At 35.3% G+C, this 14504-nt stretch overlaps 1 protein-coding gene across 1 annotated transcript in view; it reads left to right on the forward strand.

The window, feature by feature from the left end:
* The window catches only part of MTREX (Mtr4 exosome RNA helicase), a 126520-nt gene that overhangs the window by 95761 nt on the left and 16255 nt on the right, over positions 1 to 14504 (forward strand). Inside the window, exons 22-25 of the mRNA XM_015140078.3 lie at positions 2869 to 3032; positions 7975 to 8080; positions 11597 to 11653; positions 13381 to 13543. Coding sequence (XP_014995564.2) covers positions 2869 to 3032; positions 7975 to 8080; positions 11597 to 11653; positions 13381 to 13543 — 490 coding nt within the window. The remainder of the gene's footprint in view (positions 1 to 2868; positions 3033 to 7974; positions 8081 to 11596; positions 11654 to 13380; positions 13544 to 14504) is intronic.

Below are 14504 nucleotides of genomic sequence, written 5' to 3' on the forward strand. Positions count from 1 at the left end.
TATAAAATACACCAGAAAAGACTGAAAGGAAAACTTTAAGTGGTTGTGTTACAGCAATAAGAGTATAGTGGTCTTTTTTTTTCTTTTCCTGCCCCCTGCCCACCATTGTCTATAATGTGCATATATATATATATATATATATATATATAAAATGTGCTTATATACATATAAGCACATTATATACATATAAGCCATGGTTGCACCACTGTACTCCAGCCAGGGTGACAGAGTGAGACCCCATCTCTTTTAAAAAAAAAAAAAAAAAAAAAGTACATGTATAGTCCAGTTTTTTTCCCATGCTTATATACATATAAACACATCGTGTGTGTGTGTGTGTGTATACACATATATATATATATATATATATAAAAAATTTCTTTTTTAATGGAAAAAAAATACAGCCTGGGCACAGTGGCTTACACCTGTAAACCCAACACTTTGGGAGGCCAAGGCAGGAAGATCACTTGAAGCCCAGAAGTTTGAGACCAGCCTGGGCAAGATGACAAGACCCCCATCACTGCAAAAAAATTTTAAAAATTAGCCAGGCATGGTAGCATGCACCTGTCATCCCAGGTACTCAGGAGGCTGAGGTAGGAAGGTCACTTAAGCCAAGGAGGTTGAGGCTACAGTGAGCCATGGTTGCACCACTGTACTTCAGCTTGGGTGATAGAGTTAGACCCCATCTCTTTAAAAAAATAAAAATAAAAAGTATACATGTACAGTCCAGACAGTTTTTTTCCCAATATTTTTGATCCATGGTTGGTTGAATCCATGGATGTGGAACCCACAGATAGGGCCAACTGTGTGTCTGTGTTGTTTTATAAATGTGTTGGAAAAGATCTTGTACAGCATTGTCTGGTGTCAGCCGCATTTAAATTTTTTAGTGGCCACATTTAAAAAAAGAAGAAACCAGTGGCATTAACTTTAGTAATATTTTTATTTAACCCATTATATCTAAAATATTTTAACATTTTTATATTCAAAATACAAACATTACTCAAGAAAAAAAAAATCTTAAATGTTGGACTCTCTTCTACCTTGTAAGCTTTATAAGCCTCACAGTTATTAGCACGATGCTTTGCTCTGCTCACATAGGCATCCTCAGTCACTTCAGTCAAACCCTAAAAAACAATGGTTTGTTTGTTTTATTCTGATAGGCCTGATAAGTCATGCTAGGTAGCGTAGCATTCATTATCTAGCTTGGAAAGCATTGCTTCCTACGACATGGCATTGTGACTACACATCTGTTCATAGAAATATAAATAATCACTAAGAGCTTGCATCTAGGGTCTGATAGCCTGGGCTTGAACCCCATCTTTATCACTCAGTAGCTCTGTTCACAGCAATAGAAATAATTGAAAATAGCTTGGATTCTAGGGTCTGCTAGCCTGGGTTTGAACTCCATCTTTATCACTCAGTAGCTCTGTATTCTTGACCAATTTACTTAGTACTCTGTGCCTCAGTTTTCTCGTCTGTAAAATGCAGATTTAATATTACTTCCCTACCTTTTAGGATTGCTGTAAGAATGAAATAATGTAAGGCACTAGAAATAGAGGACATAGGTAATCTCTGAATAAATATCAGTTGCTGATCACCTTCATAATTTTTCCTCCTTAGTAGAAGTTTAATAAAGTCTAAAAAATTTCAACTTAACAAAACTTTTCTGTCAGTGTTTTTCTGAACAACCACTTCAGGATACCATTGTTCTTTGTTCTTGTACTACTGTATGCTTGTCATCGTTGGAAAATATGTAATATTTACTGATTAACTAAATTTTAAAACTTATCTACTCTAAAGGATGACATCAAGATGATACATTTTCATTTTAAGGTTTCATCTGTGTTTTGAATAAAGGCCTATTCTCTTTGCTAAAACCATTTCCAGCTTAGGCAAATTCATGATTTAACTTAAGGGCAAAAAGAAGGAATAGTTTTCAGGACATCATGGGGGAAATATAGATAGTCAAGAGAAAAGATTTCTGTACCCTCATTTTTCTTTCCCTGTTCTCTAAGCTATCCCCTGATGCCCTAAGGATGAAAAGCTAGAGCTGCTGGGATTGGTACTTCAGGAGTGTGATTAATTATACATTGAATCCTGTCTTGGGAGAGCCTATCCTAAATTCACCACTGACTTTTTCTACTCTTACAGCCTACCTTGTCTAGCTCACAATATCCAGCTCACTCTCCTCCTTCTAGCCTTCCTCCTTACCTCTCTTCATTTAAGCAAGAGCCATGCTCTGTTCTCTGTCTTCTTTTTTTGTGAGACAGAATCTCGCTTTGTCACCAGGATGGAGTGCAGTGGCGCAATCTGGGCTCACTGCAACCTCTCCCTCCCAGGTTAAAGCAATTCTGCCTCATCTTCCTGAGTAGCTGGGACTACAGGCGCCCGCCACCACACCCAGCTAATTTTTTTTTTTTTTTTTTTTGGTATTTTTAGTAGAGATGGGGTTTCACCATGTTGGCCAGAATGGTCTTGATCTCCTGACCTTGTGATCCGCCAACCTCAGCCTCCCAAAGTGCTGGATTACAGGCATGAGCCACTGTGCCCGGCCTCTGTTCTCTGTCTTCTTATGCTTTTTACACTTTTTAATATCTGCCTGCTCTGCCTCAGATTTTTCAAATGGACATTTTGTACTTAATATTTTAGGTAGTATTTAATAACTTTTCAGATAAATCATTACTCTTGTGTAATGTTCTGGGAACGTATCCAAGCTCCACTTTCCCCAGTCTCCCCAGCACTGAAGCTTTAACCCAGAAGTATACTGTAAGATGTTCTTAAAAAATATTTTTTGTTTGATTTCATGAATAAATCTCCTTGTACATTGTTCACTTTATTATTGAACTTTCTTTATACTTTTATGTGCTATAGATTGCAATAGATATTAAATCTGCAAAGCGAGAACTGAAGAAAGCGAGAACAGTCCTACAAATGGATGAACTCAAATGTCGCAAACGTGTTTTAAGAAGGTTGGGATTTGCTACTTCTTCTGATGTAATAGAGATGAAAGGACGAGTGGCCTGTGAGATAAGCAGGTAAAATCTGGTTGTTCTAGAAAGTTGATTTTTTTTTTTTAATTTTTAAATTTAATTTTTGTTTATTTTTTTGAGATGGAGTGTCACTGTGTTACCCAGGCTGGAGTGCACTGGCACAATCTCAGCTCACTACAACTCTTCCTCGCAGGTTTAAGTGATTTTAAAATAACTGTTATCTTTAGGAAGAAAGAGCTTTCTTAAAATATAAAGTTTGTACAGTACCTTCCACACTTAATACAGTTTTGAACCGTGAAATTGAGAAATTAGAAAAATCTCTTAGATCTCAGTAATTAACACGAGCACTCCTAGCATTTGTATGTATTTCCTTTGACTTTTTTTAATGCCTTGCGGGATTTTTACATAATCTTAGTTTATATATAATTTTGTATACTTTTTAAAATTTATTAACATTTTCCCACCTTGAAACTTAACCTAGTAACCATTATCTTGTTACATGTGTAGCAAACTGTAATGAGATTTTGGACTAATAATAGGATTTTACAACAGCACTTATTATAAACCACAGTTTAAAACTACTTATATTATTTTTTGTTTCAGTAATCTTCTGTCACATTACAGATGACATCAAAACTAAATTATTTACAACATCAACAGTTACTTTATGCTCTTACTGTTTTTATGGGTCAGAAATTCAGGAAGAGCTCATTTGGATGATTCTGGCTCAGTGTCCCCCAGGATTGCTGTCAGACAGGTGGTTAAGCTGTAACAGTAGGAGTCCGGAGCAGCTGGGGAATGTTAGGACCTCTTTCTCTCTGTTAGAGCTTCTCCATGTGGTCTCTCTACGTGGGCTAGTTTGGGCTTCTTCACAGTATGGCAGCCTCAGGATGCTTACATGGTAGCTGAGGGCTCCAGTGTGAGTCTTCTAGCTGGCTAAGGTTGCCTTTTCTGACCTAGCTTTACCTTTTGTAACCTAGCTTTGTTATCATAAGCATCATTTCCACCACATTCTCTTGATTACAGGTGAGTTATAAACCCTCCTGGATTCAAGTGGGGGATAATTAGATTCCACCTCTTAATGGGGAAGTGGCTGTTGTTCAATATGACTTTCTGTGATAATGGAATTGTTCTGTATCTACACTGTTCAGTACAGTAGCCACTATTTAGCATTTGACACGTGCTTCGACGGAGGAACTGAATTTTTTAGTTTATATCATTTTAATTAAAATTGAAATTTCCACGTGTGCACGTGGCAGTCTTTATAGATCAGTGCAAATCTAGAAGAACATGTGGTATAGGAGATGCTGTTGTGGCCATCTTTAGAAAATACAATTTATGATACTGTTCTAAAAACTGTGTTAGTTATTTCCCACCATGAGGAATGTCTCCTGACTTAGGAGCCAGTTTGCCTCTGTCCTCCTTAACTGGAAAGTCATAAGCTGGTAGTTCAGGCAATATCCAGTCTGAAGATATATCTTGTTTTGTCTATATAGTGATAATCATCATTTTCAGTGGATATATAAAAGACACTTTTGAAACAGTTTTTTTATGTACTCAGCATGGCCAGGATGGACAGGACCAGAGAACTACAGGCCTTGTAAATGATTTCAGACTTTCTTAGTAAAAATGTATTTATATCGTTCATCTGTCCAGATGTTACAGACTCAGATGTCTGCATAGAACCAGGAGACTGTGGTGAACAGGACAACTCTTAGCCACCAAAAGGGGGCAGTGACTACCCAGCCCTAGTTAGTTGTTATCACAGGATAATGTGCTATTGAATTTTAATTAATAACATATCCAGGATTAAATCTAAACTGCAGTACTGGTCTACTGATTCATATGCTAACGTTATTGGGATTATTTCCTTCTAATAATTATTGTTTTACAATTAATACAGAAATTTCCTTTAGATATCCACAATTAGATTTTGTGTTAGAAGAATGGAAATTGATTTTATTCCAAGATACATTTTTCATTTATAATGATAACAATATTATATCAAAGTTTGTTAACTTTCCCCAAAATTTGCAAAAACTGGGGCATCTTCCTAGACTCCTTCTCTCACCCATTTTTGCCTTTTTAAACATTGCCACTGGCTAATGTGTATCCTTCATTATTTTTGGCCTCAATTACTGCAGTTGCCATTCTAATTATTCATTGCCTCCCTTCTTAAGTTTTCAAAACCCAAAGCACAAATCTGGTATGTCGTTCCTCTTTTCTTATTGAAATGGGATCTTGCTCTGTTGCCCAGGCTGGAGTGCACTTGTGCAATCTCGGCTCACTGCAGCCTCAATTTGCCAGGCTCAAGTGATCCTCCCGCCTCAGTCTCCCAAGAACCTGGGACTGTAAGTGTGTGCCACCACGGCTGGCTATTTTTTTTTTTTAAGTTTCTGTAGAGACGGGGTCTTGTTATGTTGCCCAAGCTGGTCTTGAACTCCTGTGATTAAGCAGTCCGCCCACCTTAGCCACCCAAAGTGCTGGGATTACAGGTGTGAGCCACTTCACCCAGCACCCCTTTGTGCCATTCTGTTTGGTAAAAGTCCCTCAGTGATTCCTTATTGCTTTTATAATAGATTCCATAATTTAGTATATTCTTACTCTCCCTCTCCAGCAGTCTATTGCCACATCCCACACTGCTTTTCCTTTTGTTTCATATGACCTTTAACCTCTACCCCATGTCCTGCGATTCTTGCATATTTTTGCAAAGAACTTCGAAAGTTGCTCTGAACTTCTTCAATCTGATTTTAGGCTCCTCCCCTTTTTTTCCCCTCATAGCCACTTGTATAAGTCTATTAGAGCTCTCGGTTAGATTACTGTTCTGTGATTATCAGCTTGTCTGCCCCCCACGTTAGACTGTAGCTTCTTGAAATAGTCTTTCCTCATTTGTATTGTTGCCCTCTTTGCTTGACTTAACTCTTAGCTTAACACTAGAGACCCAAATTTAGTTTTTGACTTTTATTTATAAATATTTTAACTGTTGGTAAAGATTATAATAGTTCATGACTTTATTCTTTTTTTAAAGACTTTCCAAAAAGTAAAGGCAAAGTTTACTTTTTTAACAATACAGTACAATTATTTTATGGGTCAACTGAACCCTGATTATAGAAGTCTAGAAACATCATCTTTGTAGTGTTCCTTTTTTAGCTTGAACACAGTTGCAAATTCAGAATTTTTCATTTTCCACCCAAGGAGAAAAATAAGTGAAGATATTTTGCAGTTGTTACTCAAATCAGAAGATAAACACAACAGGACAAAACGTACTGTAGTCAAAGTGGTAATGGTGAGATTGATTATATAAGCAAAGTCTCAGACCCTAGGTAAATTCTCAGACATCATAACTAGTGCATGAACAATATTTTTCTTTTTTTTTTATTTTTATTTTTTGAGACAAGGTCTAGCTCTGTCACCCAGGCTGGAATGCAGTGGCAAGATCATGGCTCACTGCAGTCTTGACCTCCTGGGCTTAAATGATCCTCCCACATCAGCCTCCTGAGTAGCTGGGACTCCAGGCATGTGCCACCACGCTCAGCTAATTTTTGTATTGCTTTGTAGAAACAGGGTTTTGCCATGTTGCTAGGCTAGTCTTAAACTCCTGGGCTCAAGCGATCTACCTGTTTCAGCTTCCCAAAGCGCTGGGATTACAGCCATGAGCCACTGTGCTCAGCTGAACAATATATTTCTAGGGACAAATATATATATACACACACACACACACACACATATATATTTAAATATATATATTTATGAGATTATTCATTTAATCATTCAACAGAAAGGACGTAGTTATGTAATGTCTATGATGAGAACCTGGACCATCTCATTTTGCTAAAAGGACTTGTAATAGTAGTCTCATCTTTTATGATTTGTGCACCAAAGTTTCCTTATATGGTCCACAAGTAGTCAAATACACAGTTGTGTATATAAGGAAATTGGAAAGAAACAGATGATGAAGAAATTTTTTAAAACCTGTTGATCATTCTAATCTTTGTAATAATAAATATATTGTCCTTATAAGTCTGTACATGAAAATGTTTTACAGTTATGGAGGAAAGAAGGTGACCTTCCTCTCCTCAACAAAATCAAGTTGTCAGTTTAAAAAAATGTATTTTGATGATGCAAAAAGGACTCAGAAGTAGTAAGCTAGGACTTAAAAGAGATATAAATCTGGAATTGTAATTTTGACAGGGCAAGTGTGAGAAGAAACAGAAGTAGTGATGAGCTAGTACCTACCTATTAAAGATGTACTTGAAATCTAGAATTGTATTTCCTAGATGGATATTTTTCAGATTCGTGGATGACAGTTGGTGACCAGCAGTTTGTTGCATTCAAAGGCTCTTGCCCATCTTGGTTATATACCTTTCAGCCTTTAGAAAATATGAATTAAAATGTGAGTCTTCTGGCCAGGCGTGGCATCTCACACCTGTAATCGCAGCATTTGGGGAGACCGAGGCAGGAGGACTGCTTGAGCTCAGGAGTTCCAGACCAACCTGGACAATATAGCAAGACCCCATCTCTACTATAATATGAAAACTTTAAAAAATTACAACATAAAAATAAAAAAATGTGGGTCTTCTTATGAGTACATTTTAATTAAGATTTCTAATAAAATTGTTTTTCATTATTTTTAGTCTACAGATTATTTGTAAAATAACTGAAAAGTAATTATAAGAGTCCTTTGGCCCTAGAAAATAAATGACAGTGATGATTTTTCCTAGCGTACTAAAGGTTAAGAAATTGTTCTTATTTCAGTGAATGTTTGCATTTTGATATTTGAAATCTTTATGTGAAATCCCCATTTTACATTGATTATGTAATCAGTAATTATAGAGATCTGCTTTGTCCTTAAATCATTGTCATTCCTCATTGATTACTCCTTAAGGTCAAATAATATGTTTTATTAAAAACTACATGTTAAAGGCATATGTGTGTGTGCATGTGTGTTCTGACATTTTAAATTTATTCTTTTGTTTTGCCGTTGTAGTGCTGATGAGCTCCTTCTAACTGAGATGATGTTTAATGGCCTTTTCAATGACCTTTCTGCAGAACAGGCAACAGCATTATTAAGCTGCTTTGTGTTTCAAGAGAATGTGAGTTAATTGATTTAGCACATCTTATTAATTCACACATCCAATAGTGTTATGGCTGTATTATCAAATATTACTAATACTTACATATTACAGGTTAATGTTAATTGGAAATCACAGCAACTTTAACACAAATGTACTAAGAAAATTGAATGATTAAATACATATTATTAGAAAGAATAAAATAAGATTTGTTAACAATCACTATTAATTAGATTTTAAGTTTTAAATTTGTTCTGTAACCCAATTCATTGAACATTTGGCCGAGTCCTAGACAGTCCTAGAAATAAAAAGATGAATGAGAATAAAACTAGGAAAGTCTGATAAAAATGAAAGTGGGGAGTGAGGTTGAATTAACTCTACTCCCCAGTATTGAAGAATAATGATGAAGCAGTCCGTCCTGCTAGGAACTGAAACATTAGTTTTCATGGGCACGGTTTGAGTTAGTGATTATAAGATCCTTGTTGGTTTGGCAGCAGTTTTTTTTATATGAGTAATTAGTTCACTTTCAACAGTTCTTAAGAAATCAAAAAATGGAGTGCTGAATGGAACACATAAGAACACTGATTATCCTTGTACTGCATTCCAAACACCAGTATGATTCATTTTTAAAAGTAAGATGTGTTGTTTTACATTTAAAATTTAAGACTTTATTTATTGTAGATGAAGTGGATAGAATGAGAATAAGACAAGGACATCTGCCTTCTAAAAATAATTTAATATTCTAAATTTTTGGAAGACCTTTTACTATACATACTTAGTTTAACTTTTAAGTAAATTGTGTAGGACAAATTGTAGAGTTTTTTTTTTTAAGTTCCACAGCTCTTAAATCTTGGGGCAAGATGTCAGTATAAGGAGTTTAGATTTATTCATTGAAACCACACCCAATTGGTCTGTTTACCTGTTAACTGTTTCCCTATTTATTAATCAGATCAAATATATTACTTCTTGAAGTAGATAGGTACTTTTCTCAGGTCCCTGATTACTGATTAGAATCACAGCTGTTAGTGGCAATGATAACAAATAGGACAATAATCCAAAAACAGTTTATGCTTTCCTGAGATTGCCTACTATGCACCTGTGAAATATGCATACAAAAGTATTTTTCCTTAGGCTCAAAATTTTATTGTATCAATTTCCAAGATAAAAATAATTAAGAACATTTGTCAAACTTGGAATAGGAAGGTTCAGGGATTTAGGTTTGTAAATAGTTTGGGGATAGGTGATCTTCTACCCATGTCACATTTTGTCTTTTCATTATTTGCGTGTTCTTGTTGTTTTATACTGTGGCACTATTACAGTAGTTCCTTTTTCTGAGAGGCCAATTATATTCCCTCTTCAAAGGAGTTGGTTAAGCCAAACCACAGCTCTTAAATCTTGGGGCAAGATGTCAATATGTGCATTTAACATTTATTCAGTGAAGCCACACTTTGTTATATACAGTGTCATCAATTCTTGTGGTGGCGCCTTTTAACATTGAGATGAAAGATTGTACTAATTGTCATGTGGATTTTTCTTGATGCTTTTAACAGAATGTTTTCTGCCAAAAAGAATGTTGTCTTCTAGTAAATATAGTAAAATACTTGTTATAAGTAAAGATGAAATTCGCTTAATATAATAACTTCTATTTTAAAATGTATTTATAAAACTATCTCAACATTTAAAAAGTAATATTTAAAAGGTTACATAAATCTTCATAATATAAAGATCAAGTGCACACAAAAATTTATTAAGCGCCCAATGAGGGCAGTGCACAGATCTATGCACCAGAGATGCAGCAGAAATGTTTGCTTTCCTGATACTTACATGCTAGTGGATGAAGATAAAGAAATACAATACACATACATTCTGTCAAATGGGGGTGAAGATTTTTGGAGAGAAGTGAGAAGAGTCAGATCACTGGGGGGTTGGGGTTACTATTTTAAATAAGATGATTAGAAAAGGCCTCACTAATGAAGTGAAATTTACATTGAGGCCTACAGGAGAGATGAGGGAACAAACTGTACATACCTGGTGGGAGAACGTTGTTAAAATCACAATTAACCTCCTCATATCAGAACTGGTGCCTTCTACCTATAGTGAACAGCAGAGAGGAATGTGATGAGTAACTGTTGACCATGAATAGACACAATATCAAACACATTTCACAGTCTTGGGTTCTTTATTAAACTGAGATATTAAGGTCATTCTGGCTATTTTGCTTTTTTGCCATTCATGAATAATTTCTGGTTTAGCAACAATAATATAGAATCTGGTTCTTGATTTATTAAACATATATGCATGATGCAAATCAAAATCAAGTCCTATGTAAGTACAGGTGCTTAAAATAAAGGCAGATATGTCGCAACTAACCTACAGTTGCTTTAAAAAAAAAAAATTTTAGGGATCGGGCATGGTGGCTCATGCCTGTAATCCCAGCACTTTGGGAGGTTGAGGCAGGCAAATCATGAGGTCAGGAGTCAACATCAGCCTGACCGACATTGTGAAACCCCGTCTCTACTAAAAATACAAAAATTAGCTGGGCATGGTGGCGCGCACCTGTAATCCCAGCTACTAAGGATGCTGAGGCAGGGGAATCGCTTGAACCTGGGAGGTAGAGGTTGCAGTGAGCCGAAATCGCACCATTGCACTCCAGCCTGGGCAACAGAGTGAGACTCTGTCTCAAAAAAAAAAAAAAAAAATTAGCTATAATTACTTTAAACCCTGTTTCACACATACATACATACCATTCTTATAGTAATTTTATTTTTGTACAGTAACTACCTTTGTCAAAAATGTCTTCACAAATAATGTCTGTTGTTCTCATGATAAACCTATTCATTTTGAGGATCTGGTTTTATTTTTCTTTGACAGGGAAAAAACCAATACACAGAATTAAGCAGCTTGTCCAACTTAATTTGGCTGGTTAGTGATAGACCTGAAACTCCATTGTATTATTCAGAAATTGACAGAATTTTCAACTGTAGGAAAGCAATACTAAGAATACTGAAACTCAGATTAAACTTCTAGCTGTTTTACACTTCATTAGAGTTAGAACATCTGTGTAAAATAAAAATTGGGGACATTATTTTTAACGTACTTTATCCTGAGTTTTCAGTTTCTAACTTTTCAGTTTCTACAGATTGAAAGTTGCCTAGAAACTAAAACTATATCAAAGATAAACTACGATAAAACCCTTTAATGTTGATGCAACTGAACTACTGCATATGTTTACAGTATTTACCCTCCCACAGTTCCATGGATAATCACAAAAAGCAGCTAGTTAGCACACTGCAAATGTAGCGGTGTGTTTTCCTCTGAAATGTAGTAACAGAATATTATAATTTAGGATGAGAGGAATAGTGATTTTGTTTGTGTAAACTGAATTGATTAGAAACTCTTAAGTGCTAATGACTGAGGTCTTATAATTTGATATGTGACTGTCTTACAAGCTTTGTTTAATTTGTTAAAACAGGTAGTGTGAAAAACCAAGAACTTTAAATGTGGGTTTTTATATCTTGTTTTCCTTTTCTTTTATAGTCTAGTGAGATGCCCAAATTAACAGAACAATTAGCAGGACCACTTCGTCAAATGCAGGTAAAAAAAATTTTTTTTTGAACTACATATTTTATGAATAGTAGATTGTAAAATAAACTTTTTTGATAATCTAATCATAGTGGTTTATCATTTCATAGAGATAAGCTATAAGGATTAAATATGTCACTTGATGTCAGTCATGTAACTTAATGTTACTCTGATAACATCTCTTGTGATTTTTACTTTAATAATTAAACAGTATTTCTTTCCCATTATTGTAATGAACTGTATAGCATTATTGTGAAAGGAGATTAAAAACTTCATAATGTAAATAGGCTGTACTTGACAGCTCAGTACATGTGTCATTTTCTTCCTCGGTACTAATAATGGTATCTTGATGGATTAGGATTTAGTTTATTTTTAATTCTTTGCACATTTTTTCATTCTGGTTTATAACAAAGTTTTGTTGTTTCATTTTGTTGTTTTGTTTTTGAGACAGTCTCGCTCCCTTACTGAGGCCTGGAGTGCAGTGGCGTGATCTGGGCTCACTGCAATCTCCACCTCCTGCATTCAAGCGATTCTCCTGCCTCAATGTCCTGAATAGCTGGGATTACAGGCCTGCCACCACGCTCGGCTAATTTTTGTATTTTTAGTAGAGATGAGGTTTCACCATGTTGACCAGGCTGGTCTCGAACTCCTGAGCTCATGTGATCCTCCAACCTCGGCCTCTCAAAGTGCTGGGATTACAGATGTGAGCCACTGTGCCCAGCCTATAATAAAGTTTTAAAATCTGTTTTATCATAAGAAATTGTTTGTCTCTGGGTCCTCAAAGCCACAGTAGTTTATAGTTAGTAATAAATTTATCTCATTAATGTCATAGGATAAGCCGATTTTATCTGCCTTTTCAACATTAGACAAAGACAAGGAAAGATGAGCTAAGGAATTACAAGAGAGGAACAAAAAAATGTGTCATAAAAAGGCCCCTTCAGAACAACAGACACTGGTGCCTAGTTGAGGGAGGAGAGTGGGAGGAAGGAGAGGTTGAGGAAGAAAAAAATGTAAAAAACCTGTGGCATATTATGCTTAGTACTCAGCTGACTAAATAATCTATACACCAAACCCCTGAGTCACAAGTTTACCTAGATAAGAAACCTGTACGCATATCCCTGAGCCTAAAATAAAAGTTAAAATATTTTTAAAATAATAATTCAAAAAATTCTGATTAAAATAAAAAGGCTGGTTCAATGGAACATGTAACATGCGTTAAAATCACTAAGAAATTTAAATTTCTAGAACCAGCAAAGTCTTCATAGGTTCATAGGCCTAGGAGTTTTTGGTCTTTTAGATTGCCAAGTAAAGAAGAATGAAGTTTCTCAACTTAGAGGAAAACAATATGAAGATACGTACATTTTTAACCATTGTTGGGGGAAATTTTATTTTCCTCTAGGATTTGTATTTCTCTAAATCTGTTTTGTAATGAAATAGAGATTAGTTAAATGCTGCTCTTGAATACTTTTAATGAAGAGTTCTGTCTGTTTGTTGAAAAGGTATCACTGGCTGAAAAGCATGCTCTTGATACATTTACGTCAACATAATGGGAAAGATTGGCCGTTTGATCACTTAGTAATGGAACAGGCACTGTGCCTACTTAGGAGCAGAATGTCCACATTGCAGACATAATACCTAGGAAGAAAAAGGGACCTCCTGGAATACTGGCTTGGAAACCTAAAGAATAGGGTGATATGGGAGATCATAAGTAAGGAATTTTAACTCTTTTATCTTTAAAGGAATGTGCTAAAAGAATCGCAAAAGTTTCAGCAGAAGCCAAATTGGAAATTGATGAGGAAACTTATCTAAGCTCATTTAAACCTCACTTAATGGATGTAGTATATACCTGGGCAACTGGAGCTACATTTGCCCATATCTGCAAAATGACAGATGTCTTTGAAGGTATGGTTAAATTTTACATATATATATTTACAGTATAAGAAATACAGTTAGGATGGTATTGTTTTAACTAAACAAGAATAATATGTATTTTTAATATTTGGTAATTAAATGAAATCTCCCTATTATATAGATTAAAAAATATTCTCCACAAATTCTTTGTATTATTTAATAAGCATAGTCTGTTCATTAGGAAGTCCTTTAGAATCTAAACTTTATAATTCTGTGCAGTTATAATTCTATGAGTTTCTACAGTCACAAGCAGATGACCCTAATAAGTCATATTTATGTGGGCATTTTTCCTTTTCACTTTTGTTCTGCTGGTGAGCTATATAATTCCACTAAAAATAGCAGAGCTGAAAATGATCAGTCATTCCCTATGTAATAACTGACTTGGCTTTAGTCAGACTGTTATTGCAGCATGAATCAGATTAAATTTAATGAGCAGGACTTTAAGAGACTGAAGAATAATTGTTACTCAACTGAAGAGAAATTTTAGATGAAAAAACTAAGGCAAAAGAAATATAAGGAAAAATTATAAGTGAATTATAAGAAGCAAAAAAATAAGTAGACTGTTTAAACAAACCCATATTTTAAAATGCTGCATTCAGTAGGAAAAGATTGGCTTATGTGTTTATAAATGGCCAGTTGTATTTACTGAATGAGATAATTTACATTGAACTTTCTTAAAAATGAAAATACATGAGTTCTGTATAGAGATTATAATAAGAACGGCTACTATTGCTTATAGATTTAGTTTGAGAAAAATTACATGTTTAACATGCCCAATATTATAGACCTTTCTGTCATGCGTGTCCGTGTGAAGAGACCACCAAACAGGCTTTGTGTGAGCAACACGGCTGTTTATTTCACGTGGGTGCAGGCGGGCTGAGTCCAAAAAGAGAGTCAGCGAAGGGAGATAAGGGTGGGGCTGTTTTATAGGATTTGGGTAGGTAAAGGAAAA

Source organism: Macaca mulatta, chromosome 6 (assembly GCF_049350105.2).
Source record: "Macaca mulatta isolate MMU2019108-1 chromosome 6, T2T-MMU8v2.0, whole genome shotgun sequence".
Taxonomy (NCBI): Eukaryota; Metazoa; Chordata; class Mammalia; order Primates; family Cercopithecidae; genus Macaca; species Macaca mulatta.